The sequence below is a fragment of the Ixodes scapularis genome, unplaced genomic scaffold (genome assembly GCF_016920785.2).
Source record: "Ixodes scapularis isolate PalLabHiFi unplaced genomic scaffold, ASM1692078v2 PGA_scaffold0__279_contigs__length_252992795, whole genome shotgun sequence".
In the NCBI taxonomy this organism is placed as follows: domain Eukaryota; kingdom Metazoa; phylum Arthropoda; class Arachnida; order Ixodida; family Ixodidae; genus Ixodes; species Ixodes scapularis.
In genome coordinates this window covers 96,040,624-96,053,861 of record NW_024609835.1, presented here as the reverse complement: position 1 = coordinate 96,053,861, position 13,238 = coordinate 96,040,624, and the positions used below count along the sequence as shown (strand labels likewise).

General features: G+C 44.5%; 1 protein-coding gene across 1 annotated transcript in view; it reads right to left on the bottom strand.

The window, feature by feature from the left end:
• Positions 1-13,238, bottom strand: part of LOC8042405 (pyruvate dehydrogenase (acetyl-transferring) kinase, mitochondrial) — a 52,626-nt gene that overhangs the window by 6,291 nt on the left and 33,097 nt on the right. Inside the window, exons 4-11 of the mRNA XM_029972138.4 lie at positions 12,997-13,181; positions 11,883-11,969; positions 11,187-11,264; positions 10,669-10,745; positions 9,489-9,590; positions 5,895-6,005; positions 1,093-1,206; positions 167-381 (exon numbers count right to left, since the gene is read on the bottom strand). Coding sequence (XP_029827998.1) covers positions 167-381; positions 1,093-1,206; positions 5,895-6,005; positions 9,489-9,590; positions 10,669-10,745; positions 11,187-11,264; positions 11,883-11,969; positions 12,997-13,181 — 969 coding nt within the window. The remainder of the gene's footprint in view (positions 1-166; positions 382-1,092; positions 1,207-5,894; positions 6,006-9,488; positions 9,591-10,668; positions 10,746-11,186; positions 11,265-11,882; positions 11,970-12,996; positions 13,182-13,238) is intronic.

The following is a 13,238-nucleotide window of genomic DNA, read 5'->3' as shown; positions in this document are numbered from 1 at the left end:
ATCCTGTGCGTCTTTATAAGAGGAAATTCCTGATAATTCAAACTTTGCTTTATTCAAACAAATTTTCAGCCCCCCTCGAGTTTGAGTTAATGAGAGTCGACTGTACCTCACTTTTATTCCAAATAGCTGGGCAAGCAGTGAGAGAGGAAGCGGTAAAGGAGCTCACTTTGTCTTGCCGTGCTCCTGCGAGAACTTGCGTGCCAACACAGACTGCTTGGGGGCGCCCACGGACAGGTTGGACATGCTGCGAATTCCCTGCCCCTGAGGAGGCGGGGTGTACGGGGGCGTCACCCAATCACGGGCCCCAACCGCCGAGCTGTAGTGCTTGCTCGATGCCTTGTTGAATACGGGGAGCATCTCGTTGGCTTCGTTGCTCAGTGCCTGCGTAGAGTTGGACTTGAAGCTCCCTCCACAAACCCAATTTGTGTTGCAGTGTTGCGAATCTACAGTTGGTGACAGGTTACAAGTTCAGGGGAAGCTCCTCCCACCTCTTCCCACTTTAGCAGAGCGAATGCTGGAGGGGAGGTCGCCTCCTCTCCAGTATCCCCTCTGCTAAAGTGGAAAAGGTGAGAGGGGCTTCGGCTGAATTCTTAACCCGTCACCGATGATATAAAGCTTATTTCCTTCCTAAAGGCAACAAGAGAGCCTGGCTTTCTTGCAGATTTGTAGTTTCCTTTCAGTTACAGTATTCCCTCCGAGGCACCAGGAAAAATGAAAACCCAGACAGGGTAGATGTTTGAGGGACAACAATGAGACATTCCATTCCATTCCATCGGTTATCTGCTAGGGGAGTTGACAGGGCCAACATATAATACACGCCAAAGAGCAGCATGCAAGTAAATGATACACAAGGTAGTTTGGTTGCTACGATAATAGAAAAAACGTGCATCTCCGGTATCGTATACCTATGCTCCACATCACTGTTTTCCAGTAGTGCTGTGAAAAGCTACACACTGCTGGCACAGCTGCCCTACCACTGCAGCAGAATTTAATAAAGAGCCTGACGGAGCTAGTTGTGGCGAGACCTCCAGTGAAACTACATGGGTGGCATCAGCTCGGAGGTACCATGTACAAATGCTGCGTCCCGCTCACCTTGAGGTAGATAATGGCGTCGGTGCCGTAGCCCTCGCACGACGTTAGGATCAGGTCTCCACGGAAGTAGCGGGCATAGAGCCGGGAGAGGGGCAGGCCATAGCCATAGCCAGCCTAGGAATGGCCAGAAACAAAAATATGAAGAGTCAACACTTTTCGCTCACCAAACCACACTGCCACGTAACTCTGCAGCATTCCGACGTAGAAAATCGGTGTATTATTATTGCTAGTAGGGTGGTTCCATTTGAAATCGAACACGCTTGTCGGGGTGGGTCTTTCGATTTTTAAAAAAAAATATATGTCATAGCCCCATTTCTGGAAAGAGCAAAACTGCTTTTCGAAATTTTTTTAAAAAATATTTCGCTTCACAAAAAATTATTGAGTGGAGCAGGGTGAAAATCTGTTTTTTACTCCGTGATTTTTCTACCCAGTTCTGTACGATGGTATGAATACGGGAAGCATACAAAACTCACAGTAATTTTTTGTGCTCTTGTATGTTATTTGGACTATTTTTTAGTTCAAAGGAAAATACTTTTGTAGTTTTGTTTATTGAGGTAAAAAATGCCAAACATCGTCTCTTTGACAATCCGGTGACATCTTCAGAGCCTTGTAACTCATGAGTTATTATATTTGTCACTTATTAAATACTATGTGGGTGTAGCCCCATACATGGGCTATCGACGGGCATAAGTTTTGTTTATTTTATTTTCACTGAATGTTTTATATAAAATTTGAAATATCGTTGAAAATGAAATTAATCAATATTTTGAACTCACTTTATCAAAAAAGGCCATTTTTTATTTCATTCAATTTTTTTATTATTGCTGCCGATCATATGAACTTTCAATTGGCTTGATGCGATTTCCCCCTTTTTTGTTGTATCTTCTCTAGAAGTGATCGAAATCGCTCCCACTTGACAATGCGGTGACGACTTCAGAGCCTTGTCACGAGTTATTATATTTGTCGCTTACCAAATACTATGCGGGTGTAGCCCCATACATAGAATATCGACGGGCATAAGTTTAGTTTTATGTTATTTTCACTGAATGTTTTATATAAAATTTGAAATATCGTCGAAAATGAAATTAATTGATATTTTGAACCCACTTTATCCAAAAAGGCCATTTATTATTTCGTTCAATTTTTTTTTATTATTGCTGCCGATCATATGAACTTTCAATTGGCTTGATGCGAAAAATCGCTTGAGTGCCCCTTTAAGGGGGGACGCTGGCTAGAGGTTGAACTACTCAAGCGATCAGAATGAAATTTGCAGGGGAGATTGAACTTCAGATGAAGGTGTACTATGCAAACTTTCAGCTCTCTAGGTATGTGCATAAGAAGATATGTCGCTCTTCGTTAAGAAATCTATGATATGCAAATGAAGCTATTAAGCATAATTTTAAATGCTTGAATATAAAGTGGGGGATGTGGGACTTCGGGCTATCTAGTTTTTATAATTCAAATGTGAATATTTCAGGAAGAGTGATTACCTTGAAATATGAGATTCATAACTGTCCTATGTCAATTTTTGAAAACATAGCCTTTTTTCGATAAGGACTTTAACAACAAAATAAAGTAGATAGCCCGATTCCCCAGTAAATTTCAGTTCAGCAACATCTTGATTGTGGTAACAGAATAATTTTACCTTTGAACAAAAGATTCCTTTGTATAAAATTTGCAGCAAAAAGCGGAACTGAGAAAAAAGCATCCAAACATTGAACTCCTTTACCTTGTTAGTGCCTCACAACCTGCTGAAAATATGTTATATCAATGTAACTATTTAGAGCATGGTTATGAAATTTGGTGTAGGAGTGTATAATTAGTTTCTAAAACCAAAAACCTCAAAAGTGAAAAATAAATTTTTTAAAAAATTTGGGACTTGGGCCCATGTCCCCCCTTAACTCGCCAATATGCAGGTATGCAGGGGAAAATTAGGAATGGTCCGCATAGAGCGAAAGGTTTTTTTACTACAGTTTTCGAGGTGAAAACGAGCATAGAGGTTCTTACAAATAAATGTGACTACATATTATCTAAGCGCCATATGCAAAACCGTCTTGAGAATGAAACAGAACAAGGAAACGCACTAGAATGGAAACAAACGACTGCCTCATTCCTCCATTTCTTTTTACGCGGAAAAATATGCTATATGGCTGCATGTCATACGTTAAAACCAGGCAGATTTTCATACTTTGGCCAATTAATTGTGGGAATTGTTATATGTCACCTATAGATTGAAGAAAAGAAAAACATTTAGTTCTCGCATGCGCTAGTTCTTACACCATTTTCTGAGTGAGGTGTGGAGCGATGTCACTCGCAATACAACGTTTGCTTCTACCTTCGAGGTTCCCAGCCCTTCCTCTACGATTGTCGGCTTTCCGAGGTTCGATTCGGCTACCACAGAGCATTGCACCTGCTCGGCATCGTTGAAGGTCGCGGCGAACAATTGTGATAAAAGACGGTTTGCCACGGTATGGTGCCTGCAGCGCATCCCTGATTGCCGTGTTTACTGCGTCCGAAGAACATGGTCTCGATTTCTGCCTGATGACGTCATTGAAGCGTCACGTTGTCGCAGGTCGCGATTCTGGTTTCGTCACAGCCGCGGTAGTGGATGGGCAGACGCCTGTTCTGGTGCAGGTTCCTCTTCGGCTTGACAGCGACCCTTGCGGTGTTTCAGCGATGGCAGTGAATGTGGTAGATGCCCGTCATGCTGCAGGTCGCTCTTCAGCTTGAGTCTGCAGAAGCTTCGGCAGTCAGGGGTTGAAACACCGTGACGACGGCGACACTCACGTTTGCTCTTCTTTTCGCCAGAACTTCTACTACCAACCACCAGGATTGCGACATCTGAGAGCGTGGTACTCCCGCTTCTGCGACGTCATATGTTGCCACTTGGAGACCACTTTGAATGCACGGGCGGAATGGGACGCCAAACGCACTGGTAGGAGACATGTTTCAGGCAGCGTAGCCACGGAGGAAAGGAAACGGTTTTGTTGAATTCCGACAGATGGCGGCACGAAGACTTGCATGCTCCATACGGCGTCACACCGTAGTTGCAATGAGTGTCACGTGCAGCGGCAGGTCGGAAAGATGGTATTTGTTTTTTCCTTCGCAATTACGCAACAGAATTGCGGTATTTCGGGGGAAAGTGGTGCATTTTTTCATTATAAAAAAATGCGAGCTGCAAACTCTTTTGACATTAAGATCGTTGCACTGCCCCTTTAAGATTGCCAAATGTTAGCAGCTTTTTAATTTAGATGTCAATTTGAAGGCAGAGGGAAGTAAAGCGGGTGGTCCATGGCTGGTCTGGCGAAATTGCCGGGCTTGGTATAACGCTAGTTTCTAACTTTTATTACCAAGTATGGGCGCTTGAGTCATCTTGGTCGGTGTTTAAGTTATGTCTTTAAAGTCCATATATGTATTCACATGTTGTCGTTGTCACAAGTGTCGGCAACATGTTCTTTACTGGAGCACTGGCTTGAGTGATGGCTCCCCGACAGTTCCGTGACCCATAGCCGAACTGTTGGTGCTTGAAACACGGCACCGAAAGTAGCCTGCCTTTACGGTTTCTGGTATTGGGGTGGAAACAAATGTCATGATAGGTTTGGTTTTTCGTCCAACACCGTCTCGGCGGAGGGTGATGCGGCACATAGCTACAATCCCTTGACTGGAGAGGCCCTGACCGATCTCCGCATCAGATGTTTCAAGTCAGTCGTCATCAGAGATGACTTCTTGAACGGTGTTCAGCTTGGAGCGAGGTGTCACACTAACCTTGTCATACGAGACAGAGTTCCAGCCCAGGAGAGATTCACCTTGTTGCTTCCTGTTACTCTCAAACAGAAGGTTGCCCAACGCCATTGTTTTTCGCATTAAAGTTGGTGCCAACGACACCTTCAAGCACTTTTGAAACCAGGAGTGGAGTAGGCCTTGCAAGTGGCTTTTTGCCCTCAGAATGTACAATAAGAAACTTTGTGAATCTCAAGAATTCGAGAATTTGCACAATGGTCGTGGATTTTGGTGCAGACCTCGGAGGTTTAGTGTAGTTTAGGACCCATAATAAATGGAAAGAGATTCGTTGCCCAGGTGCTCCACCCACCACGAAGCCCAACACGGGTGTAGCTACCGTGCCATAACAAAAAGGGCTTTGCTGACAACAGCACGCTACCAGTGCTGCCCAGGCACGATACCCAAGTGTGGTTGCAGGGACAGGACCTGTTTCTACCCAAGGTTGGCACTTGCCACCTAAGAAGTTGAAAAAGGTAGGAAGAGAACATAGAAGAAAGAAGGAGGTGGAGAAAAAAGAGAAAGAAGAAAGAAAAGGGTAGAGAGGCGACAGACTGAATCATCCTGGCCGGGTCCTTACCAGGACACCATCCTGCGAGAAACAGGGGTTGAAGTGGTCTGTCGCCTCGCCAGGGGTGCCCGGAAGTGTCCAAACCTACCCTGGGCTCTGCTGAATCATCAAGGTGCCCTTTTCCCCGGACATGGGCATGCCACACACAGACGGACGTAGGAAGGTGAACCCACATGGCTCGGGGCCCGTGGTGAGACCACTCACCAAACACCTGCTAACACAGGCGCCCCCTGCGGGGACATCTACGGATCTATTGCAGCGAATTGCAGTATGGTTAAGAAAAATGTGCATATGTAGCTCCAGACACAACAAAGGTAAGCTTAAAATAATGATCGAGGGCAGTATGTACAGTCAGACACGCAAGAAAATAACCAAACCAGACAAAGAAGCTTATAAGCGAACAAGGAGAGTAGAGACCCAAGTACAAGGTAAAAATTAGGGATTGCTAGTTCACCAGTGGAGCTGAGTTGAGTCCAGAGTTGGAGGGCTGGGGGGCCGTGGAGTACATGTACTGAAACAGGAGTTCCGTATGAGACCTTGGGATGCCTCCACCCTTGTCCGAAAGCTGAGCAGAAAAGGTCAGGCATGAAAGTATGAGGGCACTTTCAACACAAAATGTGTTTTAGGGCTGGGTGTGTAGACTAGAGCGTCGCAAAATGTTGGAAAGAAAATATGATAACACAGTCAGTTCTTTTTACGAGAGACTGAGTCCCTCTTTGGGAATCGAACCACTGACCCTTTGCTCAGTCATCCGATACCGACATGGTAACCAAGGGGCAGGGGAAAAACAGGACGGACCACACAAAGCTTTGTGTTGTTCGTCACATTATTTTCCTGCTCCTGAATTACCAATCGCTTGCACTCTTGCTCTAGTTTCAATAACCCACATCCCTAACCCCTGCGCTAGCAGAGCGGCTTTAATTGGCATGATTACAGCTGATATACACATATTTGTGCTGCGAAAACTAAAAACTGCCCCAATGGTTGGAGGGGCTCAAGACCACTGATCTTTACAATAGGGGGCTGGATGGCGCTTAGCCGATCTCCGAGTCGGGCCTGAGTAAAGCCACCGGACGTTTGAAGCTGTCCTGGAAGTCGAACGTCTTCTGTGCTTCCTAGTGCATTCAATTGATGCTTTAGTTCATACTTTCTGGTATTTTTGAGTGTGTTTTAATAATCATGCTCCGAAATAAATCCCAAAAATGAGGCATTTGAACTTGGGACATATGCACACTTGATCCAACTAGAATCTCAAAAAGTTTACATTGAATGGCTTCCCATGATACTTGTAGGGTCTGCATGCGCTCTTACTACGCAACAAGCAAGCTCTATTGAGGTGACAAGCAAAAATCCAGTACCCTCGATGCTTTTCGAACCAGCACTCAGAAGGGTTACAAAGCCTGCCAAGAGCTCACTTCCGGGACAAGCCGCTTACTTCCGGTGACTTCAGTCCCGCGCGCTCGACGCGTCATCCAGCCTTTTATAGTAGAGATCAGTAGCTCAAGACATGTTGTGCATGCTGTGTTTCCACTTTATCTGTAGAATTAAGATGTATTTAAATTTCTTTTTGATGCCTACTCGATTACTCCATACAAACAAAGTTCAATTTCGTTCCTGTCTTCTTTTCTTCGTCCTCCACTCGGTCGTTTTTAAAAAAAAATTTACGCAGGAATGCAGCAGATCTGATCCAGTCTCACACGTTTAATTTTTCGCACCAAACTTGTAGACCAAGTGGCTCGTAAAATAAATTATTTTGCTGGTCCCGAGTAGCTTCAAATAAAAGCATGCAACAAGGCTATAATTGGGATAATCCTTTAACCGGTACATAGTAGTACATTGTTAAAATGATTTATATTTCAATTCTAGATGCAGAAATTGGCTTTGCCTTTGGATTCGGCTGTAAATACAGCCAAGCAGGATTAACAGAACAATTCTTAACACAATAACCCAGATATTTTATTCTCATTCACAAGTTCTAGCAACTGGCAATGACTAATAGTTACTTGTTCAATGTGGGGCCATCATGTTTCTAATCGTAGATATAACTGAAAGAACTGTGACAACTGTAAGTCAATATGAATCAGCTTGACCTACTCTCCAAGTGAAAGCATAGGTGAAAGCATAAGGTAACATCATCTATAACAAACACATCCCTAAATTGCTGTCTTTTGGTATGTGGCATGGAACATACAACAGGTAACCCATAAATAAATAAATAAATACTTCATTCTTTTTTTGTAGAAGAAAGGTGACAGCACACTAGAACAAACTGTGAAATCCCAACAGGGAACCAACTTTTCAAAGACAAACACTGCGCCATAAAAACAACGAAATTTTGAAAGCAAAAGTAAGAAAAAATCGAAATGTCCCTTTGAGAATGCAAGAAACCCGTAGATGACAGCATCCTACCAGGCTTTGTAATGAATGCTGCACGCAACAGTGTCCTTTTTGACAAAACAAGCACCAAAAGGCACAGCATGTGGCATTAAAGGAGTCATGAAACACTTTTTCAACTTTTTCTGTTTAGCTTTCCTTCTCAACTCATAAATCGCGCATTGTACCAAACAGTTCAAGAAGTCGGAAAGGGGGGAGTCCCCTCTTGCTCGGAATCTCGCTTGACTAGCCGGACACAGCCATTGTCCCCCTAGAAGATTAGCCCGTCGCTCAAAATTCCGACTAGTTGCTTTCCCCACCCCGTTCACCCCCAAGCTGACAGTGCTGTGGAAGCTACGTGCTCGTTGGGCCAGCCACACATTTTCCACGTGATCATGCCCTCTCGCGCATACCGACGCGCAGAGAATGAGGTCAGGTGATGAAAGGGAGACGGCTGATTGGTCCGGCAAGCGCGTAGCTTCCACCGCAATGTCAGCTTAGGGGTAAAGGGATTAAGTGCGGTCCGGTGTCGTGTGACGTGCGCTTGGGCCCTGGTGACGCGCTGCGGGGGCCCGGTTATGGTGGCTAGTAGCCCGGTGACGCGCTGCGGCGTCCGCGGATGTATCACAGTGAAAAGGCGGAGAGTTTACGAAGGGAAGGAGGTACGAAATAGTCCGCTATGTTTTACAAATTTTCGTAGCGAAAGTCAGGCTTCTGACTTTCTGCCTTTGTTCTTTTAGGCCACTGAACGATTTGCTATTAGTAAAATCCCAATATAAATTGATTTACTCCAGCCTAAAATTCGTTTCATGGGTCCTTTAAAGAACACATGCAAAGGATAAATAATTTTTTTTTTAAACAGCCTCGTTGGGAAAAGGAAGTTGGAAAACAAATTTACAACGAAAAAGAAAAACTTCTAGAGCTATATTTACGGCGCGATACAAATTGGTAGTTGGCGCCCACGGGTGCGGCAAAAAAGGGGCAGCTATTTGTCACGTGACTGGCCGCTATTTGTCATGTGGTGCTTCCGCTTATTCGGAAGCTTCCTATGGTCTCTTAAAGTTACTGATTCATCTTCGTTTGAAGTGCCACAAAAAACGAAGATTAGTAAGTAACTTTTAGAGCCCAAAGGAAGCTCCTGAAAAAGCGCAAGCAGACGTGATAGACATGTGCACCTGTCAGATGACGGCGGCAGCGCCCCAGAGCAGACAAACTTGGGTAACAGCAGCGGCGGCAGCGTGGAGAAACATGTTTAACCGGCAGCGCACCACGCTCAAGCAGGGAACACATGAGCGCCAAAAGCGGGCGCCGCGCGGCAGCTTCTATGGCAACTTGCGAGCATGCTGTGACGTGGCGGCTTGGCACAGGTCCATGTCACAGCGTCCTGGACTGTTGCTATGGAAACCAGCGCGCGTGCGTCCGTTTTTGCCGCTCATGTGTTCCCTGCTTCTGCCTGCGGCGGTGGCGCCGCGCGACGGCTTACAGGTCTACCACAAAATCCGCGGCGACTGCTGCGGGCACCAACTATAAATTCGTCTTGCGCCGTAACTATAGCGCCAAAATTTTTTTTTTCTTCGTTGTAAATTTGTTTTATAACATTCTTTCCCCATCTAAGCTGTTAAAATTTTTTTCTTTGCATCTGCTTTTTAAGCGAGAGGAGTAGAGGGGACGATACCTTGATGGTGAGATCTTCCTTCCCACGACAGAGCAGCACATTGAGCGGAGGGTAGCTCTCGCAGTCAGTGCCGTAGTACTCGACGACGGCTCGCATGGAGTTCTGCCAAGAACGGAGACAATAGAATGTAGGAAAACTCAATTATGACACCTTGTTAGTGCCTAATTCTCTGTTAACGATGGCTTACAGAGTTGCGTTTGAGTGTAGTTGAGTGCGCAGTGCTTGCTCGTAGCCCCTTACGAGAGGACACGCCGGAGCATCTACCAGGTAGCCCTGGAATGCTAATGACAAATATATTTTCCATTTTTTTTTTTGCACATCATTCTTTCATCAGGGGCTCTGACAATGTTATAGGCGACCATTTCTCGTAGAAAGTCCAAAGATCTCACAAATGCTCAAATTCGGCCTAATTACAAGCAGTTCCAGGGATATACCTGTGCTCTAATCATAAGCGATAATAAGCGAGAACAATGCAATCTATCACACTCAAACGCAAACTGTGCGAACCAGCCTCTAGACACAAGTCGCGGCCTCGAGCGATCTTGCTCTCCACCTGCCGAGTTACATGCACCTGAACCACGGCTCGTCTGACTTGACATCTGTTTTGTAATCTGCAGCGGCAATGGCACCACAAAGCGCATACATACTTGCTCTTAGCCCAAAGGACAATTCAACGACTCCACTACTTTGGTCGCGCATTGCACGTGGCTTGATGTACAAGTTTTCGTCTGGAGTGGATGTACGGTGGCTAGCGACACGAGCTAGTATTCGCAAACGGCGAACAGGCAGTACAAACCACGCTGTCGCACGGTTACCATGTGTGCGTCGGGGGCGAGGAGGTTGAGTAGACACATTTCAATACCTCCTCTGTCGTTATGACCCCTTACTCATTGCCTGCTAGATTACGTGTTCCCTACTGCCTGGTCGCCGTTTGCGTGACGTTTTAGCTCTTATCGCCAGTCACGGTACATTTGAGCTCAGATAGTAACAGCTTGAGTTGGATAAAGAGATCAGGCCTATTGCCTCTATCGAAACAAACTCAATATTATACCACCAATAAATAGATAGGCAAGCGAAAGCTGGTACAAGACTCCTTTGAGGGAGTGGAAAACTGCAATTTTCAATACAAATTTTCGGAGGTAGATTATCGGAAATTGGAGAAATAAAAAGTGTGCGATACCTTAAACAACTCGAAAAGCATATGGTACAAATGCGACGGCACATAGTCCACACAAATCGCCTTTCCAGAAGCCAGCACTGCAAGGTACAAAAGACGAGACATAAGGCCCATTAGAGATGTAAAAAAAGACTGAGTAGCGGTAGGATAGTTGTTGTTGTGATTAACAAAAGTTAATAGCAACAAATCAAACTCCCAATCAACTCCAAAAAAGCTGCCAAGTTGAACTGCCACCACCGATCTATTTAACATACCATTAGTTTCAATGTTGGAAAAAAAAAAAAAAAAAAAAATATATATATATATATATATATATATAGTACATGCAACCATTGGCCATAGAACGCTAGACTGGTCTAGCATTTCACCAACTGGCAAAGGGTTCCTATTATGAGGACTTATCTGTGCCATAGGATAATACAGCACAACTTTCCATTTCCAAACATACATACAGAGCAGCTCATGCAGTCACACATTTCAACAATTTCTGAAAGTAGGAAGTGTACAAAAACTAAACTCACTATCATACTCTTCTACGACAACACTAGGAGAGGAGAGGTAGTACTGGTCGCATAGAAACTTCGCGTTTTCATAGGCATCTGAAAGGGAAGCAACAAACCAAGAAAGCAACTCAGTACTAATTGCACAGCTTGTCGACAAAACTGAACAGGCACCAAAAGTAAAATTATATACGGATTAAATGAGCAATCTAGCATGAATGTAAAACGCAATGTTGGCAGGCCCATCCATTCCGTGCATGAAAAATTTGAGTGGCATCTCATAATTTCCCCTGCACACACAAAATTTGCCGGTTCAATTGATCTTGCAACCTCTAGGCGCTAACATAACCACAAAAAACTGTTATCCAGGAACCTTCCTACAAAGTATGCTGCATATGCAGGGTAAGACATTACAGTGACGCACCACAAAGTTCTGGAGTGCAGCGTGAAGTTGAGCCAAAGCAAAATGTAATGACAGTACTTTATGAAAGAAATTGTAAAAAAAGAAACGACTAATTCTAAATCTTTTAGTTGCTGCACTACTTTCATTACATTTAAGTATGTTAAAGCACAGCGATTTCAGAAACATAATTTAATTATGATTAGAAACAAATTTTGCTAATCTGTTAGTGCTGGAATCCCCCATTGCTAGATGAAGGTGCCTACGACATGTGCATAAGCACCAAAAGGTGACCTTGGGTCTGGATGAAAACTCACCATCAACAATGACCGAGACATTGCAGTTAGTATCTATGCAGCCAATGTGGCGATGGTGGCTCCCACTCTCTTTGCCGAACAAGGAGGCTAAAAATGGCAACAAATGCAGTGGAGATTAAACTCTAGCTGCGCACAATCTGTACAGTCTCTAGCAATATAAAGGACTACTTGGAGCGCGTGGCCGAGACGGCAACATGTAGGGACGTGGCGTGTGTTGTGGGCAGTTCTATATCACACTTGATAACACAGTTAAACTGAATCACCGCTCACTAATGAAGCACCTTACCTTTCCTTTGATCCACATGAAATCGTCCAAAGCTCAAGCAGCCACGCTACTAGCCGCTGTCTCAGCCATGCACTCCGAGTGAGTCTTTCATATTGGTGGAGACTGTATGGTATATTGGGTAAAAGTCCTAATGCTTCCAAGATGCTAACCCAAAATTTTGCTAAGGAATGACGGATTGGAACTCCCAAGTAATGTAATAGCAAGCTGCATTTCTATATGGTACTGCCCTCATATGCCTTACTTTTTGCCAGATATATTCGAGCAGCTCCTCCAACTGCGAAGCTGTTCGAGACTGCGAGTGATGATTAAAGGACAACACACTGCATGATCCTCATCTTGAAAATGTTTGCTAGTCTAGCGAAATAAATAAAACAAATACATACACATACACATTATTAAGCTCGGATACACTGGGGAGCTTTTAATACTTCACTAGATTCCAAGCTAATCACAAGCCAAGTGTTGTCGAAACAAAGGAAAGGAGATCAAGCTGAACCACAAGGGCTTGTTTAGTGTGTAATCAAACTCTTGATTACACAGTGCCAATGCAATCAGCCTTTTAATCTGGTTTCGGGTGCCTCTGCAATGTTTGGGGCAGACGAAGTGGTATGAAAAGTTTGGTGTAGCAACAGTATGGGTGAGTCGTACCTGAGCACTACGAAGTGCATTACATCTACTTTTGACTTTTCTTTCATTTGCATTTTCTTACAGTCAGCAGTCATTTCAATGTTATATCTACTGGTCCTCTCCTTTTATGAAGTTTTGTGTATTGGCAGGCAAAGTAAGTAAGGTTGACTGAGCGCCCGACAGGTCTGCCTGCGGCCTTACTGTGCTGGTTGATGAGCATCCTGATGGAGATTCTGCTCATGTAGAAGCGGTCCAGGAAGTACTGGATGCTGTGCTCTGTTCTGACATCAGGCTCGTGGGTCTCCTTCAACTCGATTACACCCTGCGCCATAGTCTGCACTACGTTAGAGTGACGGTTCCGGATTTTGATCAGAGCGTCGCAGAACCTGAAAGCAACAAAACGGCAAATGAAACACACCGTGCGACACAATTTTAACGAGGTT